We start from the raw sequence: 23,786 nt of genomic DNA on the forward strand, positions 1-23,786 counted from the left end.
TAACTGTAATTTAGCAGGAGTGATCAATATACAACTTCTCTGATAGAAGATGGCTTATGTGGCATCGATATTAGACAGAAACATTTATTCTAGTGTCAAAATTCACATAAAAAAAGTGTAAATAGTATAATTTTGGTCATAAAGTCAGTCTCGTTCGAAACAGTGTTTTGTAAGTGAGTTTGTCATGACTTGATGGTTGGGTTTTGATTTCGAGTTCAATGCTCACTTGCCCACTAACATGGGATACACAGCTGTGCTCTATTCAATCTTACACCGAACACACAGACAGTGAGACAGACCTGCCCAGCACCACAGTAGATCAGACTTTGTTGACATAAGACAACACACCACACATTGTTTTACTTGAGAAATATTTTGGATAATATTCTGGATTTTGTTGTTGTTATTCTGTCTCTCACTGTTCAAATAAACCTACCATTAAAATGATAGACTGATCATGTCTTTGTCAGTGGGCAAACGTACAAAATCAGCAGGGGATCAAATACTTTTTTCCCTCACTGTATCTCATTAACTATGTTATCCCTAGTCCTAATTCAAACATTGTTTATTATAACATGTAAAAGAACAAACACTAGAGTCTGTTTATCATGTAGCCTATTTTGAAATGTTTCACTTTGTTGTTTTCTCTTTGTTTGAAATGACAACCTGTTCTACTCACCACCACTGTGAACTGATTGACTGGCTCTACGGTGAGCGTGCACCGGTAAATTCATGGCTTTACCCACAGGTTTCACGCCTTTTCGTATTTGCAGTGTAAATAAATACCACTTATTTTTGCTCCTGATCTACTGACTCCGGCTCCACACCAACTAAATAGGCTACCGGGTCCGCTATCTTAACAGACTCTAAATGACCAGATCACTCATTACCAGAGTGAAAATTCAAATGTAGCTACACTGGAGCTCTGGACTGAACCAATTTAACACCTAATAGAAGTTTCCAACATTCAGTAATGGAATATCGGTGATTAAGAAGTCAGGATTGAAATGGGTGTCACTCAGCTAAAACTTGACAGATAAACTCTCTCACCAAGACAGATAGATTTCCTTGATCGATGCAGTCCCAAATTAGTGCTATGTTCCAGCCTAGAATGCAGGGTCCCCATGAAGGGCAAGACATCCTTCAACAAAATGAACATTCTAATCTGAAATGACCGGAGGGTCTCATAAAATGACCATGGTTTACGTCCCAATTGGCAACCTATTTCCTATAGACAGTGCACTAGCCTATACTTTTGACCACAGCCCTGGTCAAAGGTACTGTGTTTATAGGGAATAAGGTGCCATTTGGGACGGCCCCACAAAACTGGACCACTAAGTGCACTCATGCTTTGCAAATAGGTCAATGTTGTTTTTTTTTTGCCTGTCTGAGCTGGGGAGGAAACATCCAAAAGATTGATTCAACAACAAGCTCATTTAAAGAAGGCCGACTCAACAGTAGGTCTACTCTCCCACATCATCATTGCAGTGTATCTGTCTGCTGTGGTCTGTCTCTGTTGGCAACTTTGTATCCACTGTATCCCCCCTTCTGTGATGTCAATAGAAGCACATGGTCCGTGTTCGTTGCAGGAAGTGAAGTGAAGATGGCGGGCCAGTCGTTGCTATCTGAGTCTGCTCTCGGGTGGTCTATTTTCGCCCTTGTATTTTTGGTAAGCACACTCAAGTGGCTGCAGAATCTCGAAATATTACCCTGTATATGTACTAGATGACTTTCCTTTGGTCACAGTTGTCTTTGTCACGCTCAGTTCGCTACAGCTTTACGTAGCTAGCAATCTAGCTAGTTAGCTAACGTTAACTTGTTTGACAGCTGTCATGGCTTAGTTAGCTAACGTTATAGCTAGCTAGCTCAGAGTTGAGCTAATACCATATAAATTGCTAACTTTAGATAACTATTGTAGTTAATTAATTCGTTTACAGTGTAATAGTGAATCATTGTGGTTGTCACGGTCGTATCTATCAGTTTTACCAAGCAATGCTAGCAAGTATACATGAGTTTGCATGAAGAGTTAGCTAGTTGCTAACAGGTAGCTATCGGATTATGTCTGCTTCTAAGTTAAATGTCAAAGTTTAATTTGAAATAGACTTCTCCTCCCTGTTTTGTAAACAAGAATTTAGCTAACTAACTACATGCATTATCCATTGTTAGTTAGCTAGCTAGCTAGTTAGCCAAGTTAGCTAGCTAGCTAACGTTACCCTACACAATGTCACATGACTGCAGACAGCTACATTTACAGCGGCTCTACTGAGCCTGCCTGCTGCAGTAATTTCCGTTTTCATATCAGTCAGGAAGGCTTTGTACCTAGCTAGTGATTATAATAGCCAATATAGCTAAGAGGAAGTTGTTTTGTTTTCTGTTAGCTAACAAGCTGAAACACCAGATTGCTCTCTGAATTGCTCTCCCTCTCTCTATTTATTATGCAACTCAATCCGCTCAATGGGTCTTAGTTTAGATTCAAAGCTTGTGTCATTACCTGGTAATACACGCAGGCAGGGGCTAGTGTTAATTGATCCGGTCTGTGGATGGTATCCCTTCAGGATCTGAGCAGCTAACTGGTTTGAGCAGTGTCCTCCCAGTTTAGGACTAGACAGCATGTGTGCCTGGAATACCACCTTGTGATTCTGGAGCTTCAGCACCATTGTGTGTGGGTGTGTCCCAAATGACACCCTGTTCCCTATGTAGTGCACTATTTTTGACCAGGGCCCATAGGGTGTACTATAGGGAATAGGGTACCATTTGGGATGCGTGACTGTGCTGCTCTTTCTAATGAGTTGACAAGCCATCATCACACAACAACAAACCCATCTCTGATGTCCCTTTTAATATTACATTGAAAAGGATTGGATGAGTGAATTCCATCTATCAATGGATGGGTCTTCATTGAAATGAAAAAGGCTTTATTAGTGCAATCTGGCCTTAATGGCCATGTGCTCTTATAATCTCCACCCAGCACAGCCAGAAGAGGACTGGCCACACCTCAGAGCCTGGTTCCTCTCTAGGTTTCTTCCTAGGTTCCTGCCTTTCTAGGGAGTTTTTCCTAGCCACCGTGCTTCTACATCTGCAAGGCTTGCTGTTTGGGGTTTTAGGCTGGGTTTCTGTATAGCACTTTGTGACATCTGCTGATGTAAAAAGGGCTTTATGAATAGATTTGATTTGATAACGGCCTGCGTGAATAAGGTTGATGCGACTGGCAATTAAAACAGTTTTTCAACAACACTTCTACATAGTAATTCATTTGTAGAGGCGATATTTAATTTGTGAATATTGTAAATTGAAACATCTGAGGGTCGCTATTGGCTGCATTGGTGTCAGAAGTGGGATGTCATAGTGAGCCTAAGCTTAGAGTCATTACAAGAACAATGAACTGTAAACACTCGGATGTTCTGACAGCTGATATGACCCAATAACTTTTAGCATTTTTATTAATTAATTTATAAGCTTTTTTTTTTGGTACTTTATGTGATAACTCTAACCATTGTTTTTCCATCTCCAGGTGATCCTGTCCTTCTGTTGGGTCTACATCAGGAAGTACCAGAGCCGCCAGGAGAGTGAGGTCATCTCAACCATCACAGCAATATGTTCATTGGCCATTGCACTGATAACCTCAGCACTTCTTCCTCTGGATATATTCTTAGTGTCTTACATGAAGCACCCCAACGGTACTTACAAGGTATGTCTTCAGCTGCTTCATAAGCCCTGAGACGTAGGCCTATGTCATTTAAGAACATTTGAGTTCAGTGATCTAGCAGCTTATAATAGTAGCTCATGTTGTTGTCCATTTGAAACATAACAAACCATTGCTGTAGGGGACTAGTCCTAGACTAAAAAGCATGCTTGATGGATAATCTTTAGGCTGAGTCCGGGAAACCAGTCCTTAGTTTTCAACTCATTGTCAGAGACCAAGGAATTTGTCTGGAAAGACGTGATATTTGAAGATTACTCTAGTCAAATGTCCTTGATGATTCAAGCATGACATGTTTGTGATCGATAGTAGCCTGGGAGCCAGGCTGTTTCTGCTCTCCTGACAACTCCTAATGGAACTGTCATGCCAAACATGTTTAGCTTGACAATGGAGTAGGCAAAAGCATGAACAGATCAGGGACCAGACTAGAATGATACACTGCAGCATAAAGACTCCTCCATTCATGAACCAGGGTTTATTACAGTACCAGTGGTCTACTCTACCGTAACCATATTATGGTAATAACTGACAGTACAAAATCCACACAAAAAAACAAGCCATGAGGTCGAAGCAATTGTCCGTAGAGCTCCGAGACAGGATTATGTCAAGGCACAGATCTGGGGAAGGGTACCAAAAAATGTCTGCAGCATTGAAGGTCCCCAAGAACACAGTGGCCTCCATCATTCTTAAATGGAAGATGGGAGAACCTTCCAGAAGGACAACCATCTCTGCAGCACTCCACCAATCAGGCCTTTATGGTAGAGTAGCCAGATGGAAGCCACTCCTCAGTAAAAGGCACATGACAGCCCTCATGGACTCTCAGACCATGAGGAACAAGATTCTCTGGTCTGATGATACGAAGATTGAACTCTTTGGCCTGAATGCGAAGCGTCACGTCTGGAGGAAACCTGGTACCATCCCTACGGTGAAGCATGGTGATGGAGGCATCATGCTGTGGAGGTGTTTTTCAGCGGCAGGGACTGGGAGACTAGTCAGGATCGAGGGAAAGATGAACGGAGCAAAGTACAGCGAGATCCTTGATGAAAACCTGCTCCAGAGCGCTCAGGACCTCAGACTGGGGTGAAGGTTCACCTTCCAACAGGACAAGGACCCTAAGCACACACCCAAGACAACGCAGGAGTGGCTTCGGAACAAGTCTCTGAATGTCCTTGAGTGGCCTAGCCAGAGCCTGGACTTCAACCCGATCGGACATCTCTGGAGAGACCTGACAATAGCTGTGCAGCGACGCTCCCCATCCAACCTTACAGAGCTTGAGAGGATCTGCAGAGAAGAATGGGGGAAACTCCCCAAATACAGGTGTGCCAAGCTTGTAGCGTCATACCCAAGAAGACACAAGGCTGTTATCGCTGCCAAAGGTTCTTCAACAAAGTACTGAGTAAAGGGTCTGAATACTTATTTAAATGTAATATTTTATTTTTGTATAAATTTGCAAACATTTTCTAAAAAGCTGTTTTTGCTTTGTCATTATGGGGTATTGTGTGTAGATTGATGAGGAAAGAAAACAATGAGGAAGATGATGAGGAAGATGATGGCATTGTGATATTACTTGATCCTGTCTAGTAGGCCTAATTCTGTTTTTGATGTGGACATTTAAGTATTGACATTTGATAGCCTAGGATATGTTATTTGACCAGCACTGGATGCTGGGCTGAAGTGAAAATATGTGGTGGTGCTTTAGGTAGGGTTCATCACCAGGAGGGCATCAGAAAAAGTGATTTAATGCCGCAACGTAGTGTGTGTGTGTGTGTGTGTTGCAAGGTAGACAGACAGCAATTCTCTTTTGCATTCTGATCCTCCTTGAGAACCTGTGTCAGGTCACGTCTTAGATGGAATCTCTGCCACATAAGAGACTAAATAAATAAATAAATAAATGAATCCAATCTAAAATACAGCTACTGCCGAAATACCTAACCCCCTACCATAAAAGCAAGGACAATAATGCAATAGACATATTTTTTTATGTCAAAGGAAGAGAGTAGAGATCGTTCATTATTGATGAATAAGGAAATCATGAAAAAGTAAAAGGACACATGATTCACATTATACCAGGGATACGTTCATCATAATAGGCCCTAACGCTGGGATGTTCACATTATACCAGGGGTACTTTCATCATATAGGCCCTAACGCTGGGATGTTCACATTATACCAGGGGTACTTTCATCATATAGGCCCTAACGCTGGGATGTTCACATTATACCAGGGGTACTTTCATCATATAGGCCCTAACGCTGGGATGTTCACATTATACCAGGGGTACTTTCATCATATAGGCCCTAACGCTGGGATGTTCACATTATACCAGGGATACTTTAATCATATAGGCCCTAACGCTGGGATGTTCACATTATACCAGGGGTACTTTCATCATATAGGCCCTAACGCTGGGATGTTCACATTATACCAGGGGTACTTTCATCATATAGGCCCTAACGCTGGGATGTTCACATTATACCAGGGGTACTTTCATCATATAGGCCCTCACGCTGGGATGTTCACATTATACCAGGGGTACTTTCATCATATAGGCCCTAATGCTGGGATGTTCACATTATACCAGGGGTACTTTAATCATATAGGCCCTAACGCTGGGATGTTCACATTATACCAGGGGTACTTTCATCATATAGGCCCTAACGCTGGGATGTTCACATTATACCAGGGGTACTTTCATCATATAGGCCCTAACGCTGGGATGTTCACATTATACCAGGGGTACTTTCATCATATAGGCCCTAACGCTGGGATGTTCACATTATACCAGGGGTACTTTCATCATATAGGCCCTAACGCTGGGATGTTCACATTATACCAGGGGTACTTTCATCATATAGGCCCTAACGCTGGGATGTTCACATTATACCAGGGGTACTTTCATCATATAGGCCCTAACGCTGGGATGTTCACATTATACCAGGGATACGTTCATCATATAGGCCCTAACGCTGGGATGTTCACATTATACCAGGGGTACTTTCATCAAATAGCCCTGTGGCCGTTTCATCATAGTCCTAGCCTGGCAAATAGCCCTGTGGCCATTTCATTTCTTTTATAGTGTAATATGACTCCGGTCTCTATGAGATACTATGATTATGGAATTATACAATAATTTATTTTTTGGTTGTGTAGTGTTTTAGTCTGTTCAGATGTTGTTGTTTAAGGTCTGTGTAGTGTTTTAATCTGTTCAGATGTTGTTGTTTAAGGTCTGTGTAGTGTTTTAGTCTGTTCAGATGTTGTTGTTTAAGGTCTGTGTAGTGTTTTAATCTGTTCAGGTGTTGTTGTTTAAGGTCTGTGTAGTGTTTTAATCTGTTCAGGTGTTGTTGTTTAAGGTCTGTGTAGTGTTTTAATCTGTTCAGATGTTGTTTTGTCTTTATTGTAATGAATGTCCTGTTTCTTCCCAATACAGGAGTGGGCAGAAAACAATGAGACACGAGGCCAAATCGAAGACACTGTGCTGTATGCATATTACTGTGAGTAGACTGATGTTGATATATTTATATAGGCATGTTTATCAAGGCACAGTACCAGCAAATGGTGGATGTACCCGTCATGACATTAATAGTTTGAACAAATCAACTAATTCCTGATTGGTAGAGAGTGATTTTGTGTGGAGTGAGAATCTCCATTGGAATATATGTTTTGTTCAGGTCTAGGATGAATCTGTGTCTGGGAAACTAGCCATTACGGTTTAAGGTACTGATTGAAAGTAATGAATGGTTGGTTTTATTTGTGTCTCTGGCTGCTCTCTCTGTATAGGTCCTACCTACGGAGAGAGGCTACTTGATCATGACTCATGCAACAGATACTGTAGGTTACTTGGTCATGACTCATGCAACAGATACTGTAGGTTACTTGGTCATGACTCATGCAACAGATACTGTAGGTTACTTGATCATGACTCATGCAACAGATACTGTAGGTTACTTGATCATGACTCATGCAACAGATACTGTAGGTTACTTGATCATGACTCATGCAACAGATACTGTAGGTTACTTGATCATGACTCATGCAACAGATACTGTAGGTTACTTGATCATGACTCATGCAACAGATACTGTAGGTTACTTGATCATGACTCATGCCACAGATACTGTAGGTTACTTGATCATGGGTCATGCCACAGATACTGTAGGTTACTTGATCATGGGTCATGCCACAGATACTGTAGGTTACTTGATCATGACTCATGCCACAGATACTGTAGGTTACTTGATCATGGGTCATGCCACAGATACTGTAGGTTACTTGATCATGGGTCATGCCACAGATACTGTTGGTTACTTGATCATGGGTCATGCAACAGATACTGTAGGTTACTTGATCATGAGTCATGCCACAGATACAATAGGCTACTTTATCATGAGTCATGCCACTGATACAATATTCTACTTGTTCATGTGTCATGTCACATATACAACATGCTACTTGATCATTAGTCATGCCACGGATACAAATTCTACTTGATCATGAGTCATGCCACAGATACATCAGGCTACTTGATGGTGACTCATGCCACAGATACAATAGGCTACTTGATCATGAGCCGTTAGTTTTCTAACAGATGCCAGTCCAAACTGCCTGCCAGTCAGCTGTGCTGTAGCTGGAACGTCTGTTCATTAAACACACACACACACACACACACACACACACACACACACACACACACACACACACACACACACACACACACAGAGACAAGCTGTCTCCTCAGCCTAGACCCTACCCAATCAGAGAAACCACTTCCATCAGTCGCAGAATGTCATCAGAACATTCTCTTTGACAGACAAGGTACAACACTGTGCACGTAAATCCCAGCATGCACTTCAATTCAGCTGCCCACCATGCGTTCCTTGACTTTGTCCTCTAGACTCAGTCGTAGACGCCACTAATATGATTTTGTGGGGGACAAGGTAGATTTTCTGTGTTACTATCAAAGATTTGGATGAAAAATGCACTCAAAGGAAGAAGAGTTTGCATTACAGTGTCTTATATAATGCAGAAGTAGTTTGTCTTAAATGTAGACTTTGATCCTATCAGGAATGTAATTGATTTAATGGCCAAATGGCCTGGATGTCTCTTTTCAGCAGTTCTACTCAGAAGATGTAGCTCAGTTGGTAGAGCATGGCGCTTGCAACGCCAGGGTTGTGGGTTCGATTCCCACGGGGGGCCAGTATGAAGAAAAAAAAAGAACAAAAACATGTATGCACTCACTAACTGGAAGTCGCTCTGGATAAGAGCGTCTGCTAAATGACTCAAATGTAAAATGTAAAGATTTGTCAGTTCTGTCTCAAGGTAGGCACTTAGCTTATAGGACATGGAAGCATCATATCTCTCCCTTCATACGGAGTGGAGGAAGGAGAGAATGGAGTGGATAGAAGTAGATAAAAGGCTGAGGGTGAAGAGGAGAAAGAGAGAGAGACAGAATGAAAGACAGAACGCTGAGGAGAAAGAGAGAGAGACAGAATGAAAGACAGAACGCTGAGGAGAAAGAGAGAGAGACAGAATGAAAGACAGAACGCTGAGGAGAAAGAGAGAGACACAGAATGAAAGACAGAACGCTGAGGAGAGAGAGACAGAATGAAAGACAGAACGCTGAGGAGAAAGAGAGAGAGACAGAATGAAAGACAGAACGTTGAGGAGAAAGAGAGAGAGACAGAATGAAAGACAGAACGCTGAGGAGAAAGAGAGAGAAAGAGAGAGAGACAGAATGAAAGACAGAACGCTGAGGAGAAAGAGAGAGAAAGAGAGAGAGACAGAATGAAAGACAGAACGCTGAGGAGAAAGAGAGAGAAAGAGAGAGAGACAGAATGAAAGACAAAACGCTGCTGATTTGTCTACACGCAAGGAAGCCTATTTCTGTGATTGACTCGGCATCACAACACAGCACATCAAAACACAAAGCTCGCTGGGAGTAGGGCTGCACGATATATCGTTTCAGCATCGACATTGCGATGTATGCATCCGCAATAGTCACATCGCAGAACGTGCGATTTAGTAAGGTAAACATATATTAGTCTACAATATATATTTTTTAAATGTTAAACTAGCATTATATCTGTCTGACATAACGTAATTTACTCTGATTTATGGGTTATTGGATACACAGTTGATTATTATTATTATTTTAAACACGGAGTTGGTTGCTGCACGTGGTTGCCATGCAGGCTCTGAATGCGCGTGACGAAATGATGAGCGAGGAACAGGCAAAAAAGACCGAAATTGAGAATTTGGTTGCAAAAAGAAATGCATCGTCAGTTATATGGAAATATTTTGGCTACAGACAGGATGATGTTGACCAAAAACAGGTACTTTGTTGAGAATGCCTTGCAATTGTTGCCACAACACGAGGCAACACGACCAATTTGTTAGATCATTTAAGGCAGCACCACAAATCTTCGTATGACGAGTTCAAAGCATCTCAATGCCCTCCAAAGCAAAAATCTATTTCAGATGCCTTTGCCAGTATTACACCATACGAGAAAGGTTCCAAACGGCAGAGAGAAATCACAGATTCAATAACATTTCACGTCGCCAAAGACATGGTACCAATTAACACGGTTACCAAAGAGGGTTTTAAAAACATGATCCGGTCACTTGACAAGCGGTATGTAATGCCATCACGCAACTCTTTTTCTCAAGTTGCCATCCCAGAGTTGTACGAGAAATGCAAGGCACAAGTTGAAACAGAGCTGTCACAAGTGGAATATTATACAGCAACAACGGACTTGTGGTCCAGCCGGACAACAGAGCCCTACATAAGTCTGACCATACACTTTATTAATGAGGACTTCCACTTGAAAAGTCACCGTTTGCAAACTGCATTTTTCCTAGAGGATCATACATACATCCTGTATTTTTTTCATATCGCAATATATATCGCAGAAAAACTAAATATCGCAATGTCAGTTATTTCCAATATCGTGCAACCCTAGCTGGGAGCCTTGATTTCCTATAGGCCACTCTCACCAAGCCTCTCTAACAATATGGGGTCAACCCAGCAAAGCTGGGAAGACCAGCAAAATATCTATCCTCCAGAACTGGCCAGCGTAATCATCCACTCTTTAACCCCTAGAGTTGATGTCTGCGCCCCTGCGGTAATCTAATTAGCATAATAAAAAACTCCCCATAACAATCATTCTGTTTAAGCTGGAGATATCTGTTTTTTTGCATTGGATGCGTCTCAATCCACCGCATCCGCCGATGTAACACTTCCGCATCTGCGGTGAAATGTAACAGAGCTAGAGCGGTGTTTGTCAGACCATGAGATATCTCGAAATTCGGTCTTCTTACAAAATCGTCTGTAGCGTCCGAACGGTTTTGCCTACAAACTATTATGAACCCTTTATGGAAAGATGAGACTCTCATGAACAAGGTGGTATTTTCACAAGCATGGGACTCGTCTGAAGTTGTTACAGCCGATCTGCCAACTTCTGTCTGTAGCGTCCGAACAGTTTGGGCTACACACTAATATGACCCCTCTGTGGAAAGGTGAGACTCTCACAAACATGTCGGCTGTTTTGCTCTAGGACACCCACATGCCTCACAAGACTCGTCTGAAGGTCCCCCGGTACAAGTTGAAAAAAAATGAATAGAAGTATATATGGAGACTGTTTAGTGCCAAAAATAAGGGGGTAAATACATGTAAAAAATACATTAAAAAAACTACATGTTTCCTGATCTTTCTTATATCTCTCAGATATAGGACAGACACTTCAGAACTTTTGGGGACTATCTGTTGCTCCATGTAGTGAATCTGTTATTCATGTGTTTGTATGGGCTAATCGCAGTAAGGCCAAATAAATGTTTTTATCAAATGTATATGTTTTTTGGATACTTCAAGGGGTCTTAAAATTCCAAATGAAATGGCAAAAATGATCCTTGGTATGACCTTCTTAAAACAATTCCATATAGCTTAGGAGAACCCTCCCCTGGCTTAGACAGGCCTTACACTGTAATGGGTTAAATAAGGACTGTAGAAAGCAAAGTACAGCAGAGAGAACAGAACAGTGGGGTAAAATCCCTGTTGAGCAGGATTATAAATCCTTAAAGCGAGATTGGCTCTCTAGAAACTCACTATGTGATTGTGTATTATTTATATAAAGAGTCCGGCTTTAAATGTGGGACGTGTAATTCCTCCAATTACAGCGTTGAGTTTGACAGAAGCTGGACAGATCCACTGGGCTGGCTGTCTGCCTGTTGTTTTGTTTTGTTTTGTCAGGGTTGAAAGACTACGATTCCTTTTTTTTACCCAGAAGGAAGGGTGGGTGCAGGGAGGTAGGGAGAGAGGGAGGATGGGAGAGGCTTTAAAGAGCTTGCAAACCCTAGCCTGTGACATCATGTGTCCATATGATGATGACTCAGGGAGCCTGTGTGTGTGTGTGTGTTTGCTGCTGTGGAAATAACCTTTGGCAGTCGATCAGGAAGGTTCAAGGCTGTTGGAAAAACAACATACAGTACATGGAACATATATAAGTGACTCGCCAAAGCCATGACAAGGCTTATTTGCAATAGCAGCAACATGCATTGGTTTCTGGTGTTTCTGATAGCAAGTGTCTTTCTGTCACTGTTGTTTCTGATAACACTTGTCTTTCTGTCACTGGTATTTCTGATAACACTTGTCTTTCTGTCACTGGTGTTTCTGATAACACGTGTCTTTCTATCACTGGTGTTTCTGATAACAAATGTATTTATGTCACTGGTGTTTCTGGTAACCAGTGTCTTTCTGTCACTGGTGTTTCTGGTAACAAGTGTCTTTCTATCACTGGTGTTTCTGATAACAAGAGTCTTTCTGTCACTGGTGTTTCTGATAACAAGTGTCTTAATATCACTGGTGTTTCTGATAACAAGTGTCTTAATATCACTGGTGTTTCTGATAACAAGTGTCTTAATATCACTGGTGTTTCTGATAACAAGTGTCTTAATATCACTGGTGTTTCTGATAACAAGTGTCTTAATATCACTGGTGTTTCTGATAACAAGTGTCTTTCTGTCACTGGTGTTTCTGATAACAAGTGTCTTAATATCACTGGTGTTTCTGATAACAAGTGTCTTTCTGTCACTGGTGTTTCTGATAACAAGTGTCTTAATATCACTGGTGTTTCTGATAACAAGTGTCTTTCTGTCACTGGTGTTTCTGATAACAAGTGTCTTAATATCACTGGTGTTTCTGATAACAAGTGTCTTAAAATCACTGGTGTTTCTGATAACAAATGTCTTAATATCACTGGTGTTTCTGATAACAAGTGTCTTAATATCACTGGTGTTTCTGATAACAAGTGTCTTAATATCACTGGTGTTTTTGATAACAAGTGTCTTTCTGTCACTGGTGTTTCTGATAACAAATGTCTTAATATCACTGGTGTTTCTGATAACAAGTGTCTTAATATCACTGGTGTTTTTAATAACAAGTGTCTTTCTGTCACTGGTGTTTTTGATAACAAGTGTCTTTCTGTCACTGGTGTTTCTGATAACAAGTGTCTTAATATCACTGGTGTTTCTGATAACAAGTGTCTTAATATCACTGGTGTTTCTGATAACAAGTGTCTTAATATCACTGGTGTTTCTGATAACAAGTGTCTTAATATCACTGGTGTTTCTGATAACAAGTGTCTTTCTGTCACTGGTGTTTCTGATAGCAAGTGTCTTTCTGTCACTGGTGTTTCTGATAAGAAGTGTCTTAATGTCACTGGTGTTTCTGATAACAAGTGTCTTAATATCACTGGTGTTTCTGATAACAAGTGTCTTAATATCACTGGTGTTTCTGATAACAAGTGTCTTTCTGTCACTGGTGTTTCTGATAACAAGTGTCTTTCTGTCACTGGTGTTTCTGATAACAAGTGTCTTTCTGTCACTGGTGTTTCTGATAACAAGTGTCTTTCTGTCACTGGTGTTTCTGATAACAAGTGTCTTAATATCACTGGTGTTTCTGATAACAAGTGTCTTTCTGTCACTGGTGTTTCTGATAACAAGTGTCTTTCTGTCACTGGTGTTTCTGATAACAAGTGTCTTTCTGTCACTGGTGTTTCTGATAACAAGTGTCTTTCTGTCACTGGTGTTTCTGATAACAAGTGTCTTAATATCACTGGTGTTTCTGATAACAAGTGTCTTTCTGTCACTGGTGTTTCTGATAACAAGTGTCTTTCTGTCACTGGTGTTTCTGATAACAAGTGTCTTTCTGTCACTGGTGTTTCTGATAACAAGTGTCTTAATATCACTGGTGTTTCTGATAACAAGTGTCTTAATATCACTGGTGTTTCTGATAACAAGTGTCTTAATATCACTGGTGTTTCTGATAACAAGTGTCTTAATATCACTGGTGTTTCTGATAACAAGTGTCTTAATATCACTGGTGTTTCTGATAACAAATGTCTTAATATCACTGGTGTTTTTAATAACAAGTGTCTTTCTGTCACTGGTGTTTTTGATAACAAGTGTCTTAATATCACTGGTGTTTCTGATAACAAGTGTCTTAATATCACTGGTGTTTCTGATAACAAGTGTCTTTCTGTCACTGGTGTTTTTGATAACAAGTGTCTTTCTGTCACTGGTGTTTCTGATAACAAATGTCTTAATATCACTGGTGTTTCTGATAACAAGTGTCTTAATATCACTGGTGTTTCTGATAACAAGTGTCTTTCTGTCACTGGTGTTTCTGGTAACAAGTGTCTTTCTGTCACTGGTGTTTCTGATTAACAAGTGTCTTTCTATCACTGGTGTTTCTGATAACAAGTGGCTTTTTGTCACTGGTGTTTCTGATAACAAGTGGCTTTTTGTCACTGGTGTTTATGATATCTGTATTATTTGGTGTCTAGTTTAGACCCTTTCAGCTCAACTAGTCTGTCCCCTTGTAGTGAGAAGAATTGAAATGGCTGTCTTGATAAAATGGATGTTGTCATGGCAGCCAGAAACAGAGGGGAAAGGAATAGCAGGAGCAAATGGTTTTCAAAATAAACTTTGAAGTCAACACTTTGTCTTTAAATCTAAAAGCTAGTGAATCAAAGAGCTTGCAATCCTTTCAATGAGTCAAGGTAAATCTGACCAGCGTCTTAGAAAGTGAGATGTTTTCAAATATAACTAGAATCAGATATTGTAGATAAGGCGTAGGCAACTACATTCAGCCGCAGGCCGATTTGGTCAGGGGGCCAAAACATAATGATAATAATTTGTACACTGCAAATTGACCACAACTAAGCCCAAAACGAGATTGCATTTGAAAAGAACAATCATTTCAGACCTTGATTACATATGTGATTGTGTCTCAATGTCTATTTTTTTATTTTATTATGTGAATACTTGGTGAATAGATTTCCTAAATAAAACTAATGTTTTGCTGAATTCCTGGTGATTAGTCTTTTTTGACCCAAAAATAAAATCCTAAAATCCTAAAAACTGGGGGGCATAAAAAACACTTGAGGGACGGTTTTGGCACGTGGGCCGCCTGTTGCTGACCCCTGTTGTAGATGGTTCTACCGTCCTATAGAAGGTCTCTACTGTAATATTACTAGAATCAGATATTGTAGATGGTTCTACTGTCCTCTACAGAAGGTCTCTACTGTAATATTACTAGAATCAGATATTGTAGATGGTGTTCTACTGTCCTATAGAAGGTCTCTACTGTAATATTACTAGAATCAGATATTGTAGATGGTGTTCTACTGTCCTCTACAGAAGGTCTCTACTGTAATATTACTAGAATCAGATATTGTAGATGGTGTTCTACTGTCCTATAGAAGGTCTCTACTGTAATATTACTAGAATCAGATATTGTAGATGGTTCTACTGTCCTCTACAGAAGGTCTCTACTGTAATATTACTAGAATCAGATATTGTAGATGGTGTTCTACTGTCCTCTACAGAAGGTCTCTACTGTAATATTACTAGAATCAGATATTGTAGATGGTGTTCTACCGTCCTCTACAGAAGGTCTCTACTGTAATATTACTAGAATCAGATATTGTAGATGGTTCTACTGTCCTATAGAAGGTCTCTACTGTAATATTACTAGAATCAGATATTGTAGATGGTGTTCTACCGTCCTACAGAAGGTCTCTACTGTAATATTACTAGAATCAGATATTGTAGATGGTTCTACTGTCCTATAGAAGGTCTCTACTGTAATATTACTAGAATCAGATATTGTAGATGGTGTTCTACCGTCCTATAGAAGGTCTCTACTGTAATATTACTAGAATCAGATATTGTAGATGGTGTTCTACCGTCCTACAGAAGGTCTCTACTGTAATATTACTAGAATCAGATATTGTAGATGGTGTTCTACTGTCCTCTACAGAAGGTCTCTCCCGAGTGGCGCAGTGGTCTAAGGCTGTGCCACTAGAGATCCTGGTTCGAATCCAGGCTCTGTCGTAGCCGGCCGCGACCGGGAGACCCATGCGACGGCGCACAATTGGCCCAGCGTTGTCCAGGGTAGGGGAGGGAATGGCCGGCAGGGATGTAGCTCAGTTGGTAGAGCATGGCGTTTGCAACGCCAGGGTTGTGGGTTCGATTCCCACGGGGGGCCAGTATGAAACAAATATATTTAAAAAAATAATGAATGCACTCACTAACTGTAAGTCGCTCTGGATAAGAGCGTCTGCTAAATGACTAAAATGTAAAATGTAAATGTAAATGTCTCTACTGTAATATTACTAGAATCAGATATTGTAGATGGTGTTCTACTGTCTCTACTCTTAAGTCTAAGGCAGATTGCAGTGATCCACTTTAATCTTTTTCTTCCCCATGCCAGCATGCAGATACATGCAGTGGTACAGAGTGGTAATCAGATGCAGGGAGAACTGCAACATGTTGGCTATTTGACAACGACAGTGACTTATAGAAGTCCTCATCCTGGACAAATACCATGTTGTAGCACGGCAAAATCCCATAGCTGGATTTTGTAGGTATTTCTCAGGGCTCCTACCGCTGTATTTCAGGTTGAATTAGTGTTATTGATTGAGTGCATTTTTCCTCTCCTCCTCTCATTCTCTCCTCCTCTTCTGTGTCAGGTGAGGGATGAAAGGGGGAGGGGTGTGTTTTTATTCACCCGTAGGGGGAGCTAAAGCTCCATGTATTTCTGAGCCTCAACACCACAGACACCTAGGCTTATATAGAGGGTTCCTCCTGATCTAACCTTCAAAGCTAGAGTTTGACAACCCCCTTTAATCCATCTCTCTCTCTCTCTCTCTCTCTCTCTCTCTCTCTCTCTCTCTCTCTCTCTCTCTCTCTCTCTCTCTCTCTCCAAATGGAATAATTATAGAGCTGACATGGAGATCTCTTCCTTCCTATCTCAACATGTTTTCTCTCTGTCTTCAAGCTCCTGATTGATTAGTTTTTTCTTGCAGTCTTTCTCTCAGTGGTTGTCACAGTAGTTAATGTGTACGAGTGACAACTTTCAAAAAGTACAAGTCAGAATCAACAGCAATTTATTTGACGGCGCATTAGAGAAATAATTTGATTCGGGCCGAGATTGAACACTGCTCTTTTTGTTTGGTATGTCCGTCTTGGAGTCCTCTGATTGGTGAAGTTGTTTGCTCTTTTGAACATATGTTTGATTATATAATTAATGTGCCACAATGTATGTATTTGATCATATAGCCAACTTGTCATAATACACTTGTTGTTAGTCACTTCACCAGTGCGTTCTGTTATCCAGATGATAGCTCTACGTCACACGGATGAAGAGCAGAATTGTGATTGTTCTGGTCCGTTCGCTTCAATCACAGTTTTGTCTGCTGGTTTCATTTTGATCCATATCACATCTCAATCCTTGAACGATATGATCCACGCAGTTAATCATCCAGCTGATGAGCTTTAAACCTCTTCAGAGATTGATTTAATCATTAGACTGAAGCATGTTCGGTTGTACACCAAACATTAATAGAAGCCTAATCATCTGCTCAAATAACAAAATACAAAAAAAAGGGGGGGTTGGGTTACAGGTACAAAAAACCTATAAAAGAAATGCACACGAAGATAACCCCAACCCATTCCCCCCCTCAGTCCCCATCCACCACCCCGCCTTCATCCTCCCTCCCCACCCGGAAACCATGCCTCTCTCCCCACTTTGATGCACTTGTGCTGTCTCCAACTTCTAGTTTGTAGCGGGGTGAACAGGCCGTGGCTCGGGTACCTGAGGTCCTTCATGATCTTCTTGGCTTTCCCGTGACACCGGGTGCTCAATATTATAATATAATAATAATATGCCATTTAGCCAACGCTTTCATCCAAAGTGACTTACCAACATTCACATCAGATCCAGAGAGCGAAACCTTTCTCCAGTCTATTCTGATTCTGTATTGCCGTTGGATCTGAGTCCATATTCATTATGTGCCTCAGAGTAGGAGTGCTGGCAATATCGGATATCTAGGATCAGTTTTGCCTTTTAGATCATAATGAATAAGAGGGTGAACCTGATCCTAGATCACCACTCCTACTCTGAGACACTCTTTGAATATGGGCCCAGATCTGACACGTTTGACCCTGCATTTACAAAAGGTAAATCTCCCAAACTCTGAACTCTAGTCAGCTGCATCTCTCTCTCTCTCCATTGAAGCGTCTTCTTCTCAGGCCGGGCCGGGAGTTGAGCAGTGAGCACTTCAAAGCAGTGGTGCATGATAAGCCCCTCCAGCAACAGGCCTAACAACCTTGAGCTCTCTAAATAAATCATGGCTGCTTTCAGTTCCTTCTGCTGCTTTCCCGCCCCCATGCACCCTCATTTTGGGGATGGAAGAGGGTTTAGAGAGGATGTAGGTATGCAATCCTCATGATAAACAAAGTGTCAACGTGTGTGTATTATAGGGGAGGTGTGTGTGTGAGAGAGAGAGTGTGTGTTTTGTGGGGTGCTTGGTCCTTAGTAATTTACTTTTACATAATTTAGCAGACGCTCTTATCCAGAGCGACTTACCGGTGCAATTAATGTTAAGTGCCTTGCTCAAGGGCACATCGACAGATTTTTCACCTAGTCGGCTCGGTGATTCGAACCAGCGACCTTTCGGTTACTGGTCCAACACTCTTAACCTCTAGGCTGCATGCCGCCATAGTGCGCCGTGTTTACTAATGGAAAGAGCTAGTCGTCGTGGCGAGGGGCTTGCTCTCTGAAAACGAACAGATTGCACCTTTATTAGAGCAGACGGCTTGGCGTGCCACAAGGTCCGTGAACTCTTTAAGATAAGAACGTTTGGGCCAAAAGCATTGAAGGAACAATACAATACCCATGTTTTCCCAATATGCCCCCCTCTGCTCCATTTTCCTCTACACTGCTTAAAATAAGGGTTCTCTGTGGTTCTATATGGAACTGTTTTGAGGACCCATAGACCTATTGAAATAAGCCATTGAACCATTGTTGTTTTATATCACACCATTGTAGCCTATACTCTGACGTTAATGGATAATAAAACCAACATGGAAGGAGAGGACTGTGTAAAGGTCCATCAGAGGTCTGGGCCAGTCAGATTCACCTTATAGGGAAAATAGGAATTTATTCATTCAACTGGCGATTGGCCAAATCCTCCAGCAGTGTGTTTTGTTGTTGTATAATGTGGTAGTGTATCTGACCTAGTGTGATGGCTTTGCCTTAAACGTTTCAATGCAATTTATATAGGTACAATGAAACAGGCTGGGTACTTATGGAGTCTGAAAAGGGGAAAGATGGGACCAAATTCCTCCACTTATGTCCAGCAAAAGCAATAAAGAAAACCAAAAAAATGATTCCCTCCCTGAAGCTTTCAACACATCCAAAACCAAAGTAGAATAAAAGAGGAATACTGTAGGGCAAAAGGTTGAGCATGTCAGAATAACCTGTCTCTGAGTTACTGGTGTGTTCACCTGGGTGTGCTGTTTTAAATTCAACTGTCAGAAAAAAACCCATGTACTGTACCCACTGTCCTGTGTGTGTATTGTGTCTTACACCTCACAGCCTCCCTGTACCCACTGTCCTGTGTGAGTTACACCTCACAGCCTCCCTGTACCCACTGTCCTGTGTGAGTTACACTTTACAGCCTCCCTGTACCCACTGTCCTGTGTGAGTTACACCTCACAGCCTCCCTGTACCCACTGTCCTGTATGAGTTACACCTCACAGCCTCCCTGTACCCACTGTCCTGTGTGAGTTACACCTCACAGCCTCCCTGTACCCACTGTCCTGTATGAGTTACACCTCACAGCCTCCCTGTACCCACTGTCCTGTGTGAGTTACACCTCACAGCCTCCCTGTACCCACTGTCCTGTGTGAGTTACACCTCACAGCCTCCCTGTACCCACTGTCCTGTGTGAGTTACACCTCACAGCCTCCCTGTACCCACTGTCCTGTGTGAGTTACACCTCACAGCCTCCCTGTACCCACTGTCCTGTGTGAGTTACACCTCGCAGCCTCCCTGTACCCACTGTCCTGTGTGAGTTACACCTCACAGCCTCCCTGTACCCACTGTCCTGTGTGTGTTACACCTCACAGCCTCCCTGTACCCACTGTCCTGTGTGAGTTACACCTCACAGCCTCCCTGTACCCACTGTCCTGTGTGAGTTGCACCTCACAGCCTCCCTGTACCCACTGTCCTGTGTGAGTTGCACCTCACAGCCTCCCTGTACCCACTGTCCTGTGTGAGCTGCACCTCGCAGCCTCCCTGTACCCACTGTCCTGTGTGAGCTGCACCTCACAGCCCCCCTGTACCCACTGTCCTGTGTGAGTTACACCTCACAGCCTCCCTGTACCCACTGTCCTGTGTGAGTTGCACCTCACAGCCTCCCTGTACCCACTGTCCTGTGTGAGTTACACCTCACAGCCTCCCTGTACCCACTGTCCTGTGTGAGTTGCACCTCACAGCCTCCCTGTACCCACTGTCCTGTGTGAGTTACACCTCACAGCCTCCCTGTACCCACTGTCCTGTGTGAGTTACACCTCACAGCCTCCCTGTACCCACTGTCCTGTGTGAGTTGCACCTCACAGCCTCCCTGTACCCACTGTCCTGTGTGAGTTACACCTCACAGCCTCCCTGTACCCACTGTCCTGTGTGAGTTGCACCTCACAGCCTCCCTGTACCCACTGTCCTGTGTGAGTTATACCTCACAGCCTCCCTGTACCCACTGTCCTGTGTGAGTTACACCTCACAGCCTCCCTGTACCCACTGTCCTGTGTGAGTTATACCTCACAGCCTCCCTGTACCCACTGTCCTGTGTGAGTTACACCTCACAGCCTCCCTGTACCCACTGTCCTGTGTGAGTTACACCTCACAGCCTCCCTGTACCCACTGTCCTGTGTGAGTTACACCTCACAGCCTCCCTGTACCCACTGTCCTGTGTGTGTTACACCTCACAGCCTCCCTGTACCCACTGTCCTGTGTGAGTTACACCTCACAGCCTCCCTGTACCCACTGTCCTGTGTGAGTTGCACCTCACAGCCCCCCTGTACCCACTGTCCTGTATGAGTTACACCTCACAGCCTCCCTGTACCCACTGTCCTGTGTGTGTTACACCTCACAGCCTCCCTGTACCCACTGTCCTGTGTGTGTTACACCTCACAGCCTCCCTGTACCCACTGTCCTGTGTGAGTTACACCTCACAGCCTCCCTGTACCCACTGTCCTGTGTGTGTTACACCTCACAGCCTTCCTGTACCCACTGTCCTGTGTGTGTTACACCTCACAGCCTCCCTGTACCCACTGTCCTGTGTGTGTTACACCTCACAGCCTCCCTGTACCCACTGTCCTGTAACTCTCTCCTCTCTCCTCACCTCTGCTTCAAGCCTTCAAGCAGTTAAGAGTCTTGGACTGCATCCCGAATGGTACCCTATTCTCTTTCTAGTACACTACTCCTTGACCAGGGCACATAGGGTATCCCTTAGGGCACATAGGGTATCCCATAGGGCACATAGGGTATCCCATAGGGCACATAGGGTATCCCTTAGGGCACATAGGGTATCCCATAGGGCACATAGGGTATCCCATAGGGCACATAGGGTATCCCATAGGGCACATAGGGTATCCCATAGGGCACATAGGGTATCCCTTAGGGCACATAGGGTATCCCATAGGGCACATAGGGTATCCCATAGGGCACATAGGGTATCCCATAGGGCACATAGGGTATCCCATAGGGCACATAGGGTATCCCATAGGGCACATAGGGTATCCCATAGGGCACATAGGGTATTTTATTTATTACTTTTTGATTTCACCTTTATTTAACCAGGTAGGCCAGTTGAGAACAAGTTCTCATTTACAACTGCGACCTGGCCAAGATAAAGCAAAGCAGTGCGATTTAAAAACAACAACACAGAGTTACATATGGAATAAACAAAACATACAGTCAATAACACAATAGAAAATCTAAATACAGTGTGTGCAAATGTAGTAAGTTATGGAGGTAAGGCAATAAATAGGCCATAGTGCAAAATAATTACAATTATAATTTAGTATTAACACTGGAGTGATAGATGTGCAGAAGATGTGAAAAGAGAGATACTGGGGTGCAAATGAGCAAAATAAATAACAATATGGGGATGAGGTAGTTGGGTGGGCTAATTACAGATGGGCTGTGTACAGGTGCAGTGATCGGTAAGGTGCTCTGACAATTGATGCTTAAAGTTAGTGAGGGAGAGAAGAGTCTCCAGCTTCAGAGATTTTTGCAGTTCGTTCCAGTCATTTGCAGCAGAGAACTGGAAGGAATGGCGGCCAAAGGAGGTGTTGGCTTTGGGAATGATCAAAGGGCACATAGGGTATCCCATAGGGCACATAGGGTATCCCTTAGGGCACATAGGGTATCCCTTAGGGCACATAGGGTATCCCTTAGGGCACATAGGGTATCCCTTAGGGCACATAGGGTATCCCTTAGGGCACATAGGGTATCCCTTAGGGCACATAGGGTATCCCTTAGGGCACATAGGGTATCCCTTAGGGCACATAGGGTATCCCTTAGGGCACATAGGGTATCCCATAGGGCACATAGGGTATCCCTTAGGGCACATAGGGTATCCCTTAGGGCACATAGGGTATCCCATAGGGCACATAGGGTATCCCTTAGGGCACATAGGGTATCCCATATTCCACTCTTAGCTTTGATTCACACTACTGAGCCAGCCGTGCCTGGCAGAGCTTAGTAGTGCGCTGGCCTGGTTACACATCCACCATAGTGCTGGAACCACAATGTGAAAAGACAAGATATCCAAACCAGCACGGTACAGTTCAGGTTGGCACAGTGGTGTGAAGCTGGTATTAGATGGATGGACTAGGGAGTGGAAGCCTAATTGTCTTGTAGCTACAGTACGTACCTATTCTCCAGTGCACTGCACTACTTCAGATGGGCAACAATGTCAACTCTTTCTAGTTCCTTTTTCCTCTAGTTCCATCTTTTCTTTTACTAAATAAAGTTTGAGAAACCTGAGAGGTGAAAGCACTTCAGGCAAGGCCTCTATCTTACTCTTCCCTCCTCAGTTTACCAGTTTCAATTCTGTAAGGTGTGGAGGCCAGGCCACCGAAGAAGAACACTACAGGAACTATTCAATCTCCTGGGTCCATGGTATGGTTAAATAACACTGGTGTTATGAAGGCAGTGAATGAACTGTGGTGTGTGTCTTTTGGGTCAGTGGCTCATTATGATAATGTATTGCATAAAGAAGCTGCCCATCCTGCCCTTCCCCTGGTGTGTGTGTTTGTGTCAGTGGTGTGTGTGTGTGTGTGTGTGTGTGTGTGTGTGTGTGTTCTTCCATATCAATCCACTATTCATGTCTTGTATTGCATGGCCACTCCAAGAAATTGATGCGGCTCTGCCTCCAGCAACGCCAGGAAATGAGCCCTGCGGAGTTCCACCAGACCTGGGTTCAAACACTATTTGAAATCTTTCAAACACTTATAGCGTTTGCTCTAGCCCGGCTGGAGTGGCATATAGGCAGGGTTTACTCTATTGGCCCATTGCGCCAGGCAAGCTCAATCAAGCCCAGATGTAGTATTTGAAATGATTTCGTATAGTGTTTGATTCCAGATCTGTCACAACACGTCTTCCAAGAGGACTAGAGACTGGCTGTTTTTCAGTCATAGAAACAATTCAAAAGGGCTGTCTTCTGCCTTTTTAAACGTCTCA

At 42.8% G+C, this 23,786-nt stretch overlaps 1 protein-coding gene across 1 annotated transcript in view; it reads left to right on the plus strand.

The window, feature by feature from the left end:
* Positions 1 to 1,555: 1,555 nt before the first annotated feature.
* The window catches only part of lmbrd1 (LMBR1 domain containing 1), a 59,347-nt gene continuing 37,116 nt past the window's right edge, over positions 1,556 to 23,786 (plus strand). Inside the window, exons 1-3 of the mRNA XM_045211468.1 lie at positions 1,556 to 1,669; positions 3,512 to 3,688; positions 7,128 to 7,191. Coding sequence (XP_045067403.1) covers positions 1,604 to 1,669; positions 3,512 to 3,688; positions 7,128 to 7,191 — 307 coding nt within the window. The 5' untranslated portion in view covers positions 1,556 to 1,603. The remainder of the gene's footprint in view (positions 1,670 to 3,511; positions 3,689 to 7,127; positions 7,192 to 23,786) is intronic.

This window comes from Coregonus clupeaformis, chromosome 37, assembly GCF_020615455.1.
Source record: "Coregonus clupeaformis isolate EN_2021a chromosome 37, ASM2061545v1, whole genome shotgun sequence".
Classification (NCBI taxonomy): Eukaryota; Metazoa; Chordata; class Actinopteri; order Salmoniformes; family Salmonidae; genus Coregonus; species Coregonus clupeaformis.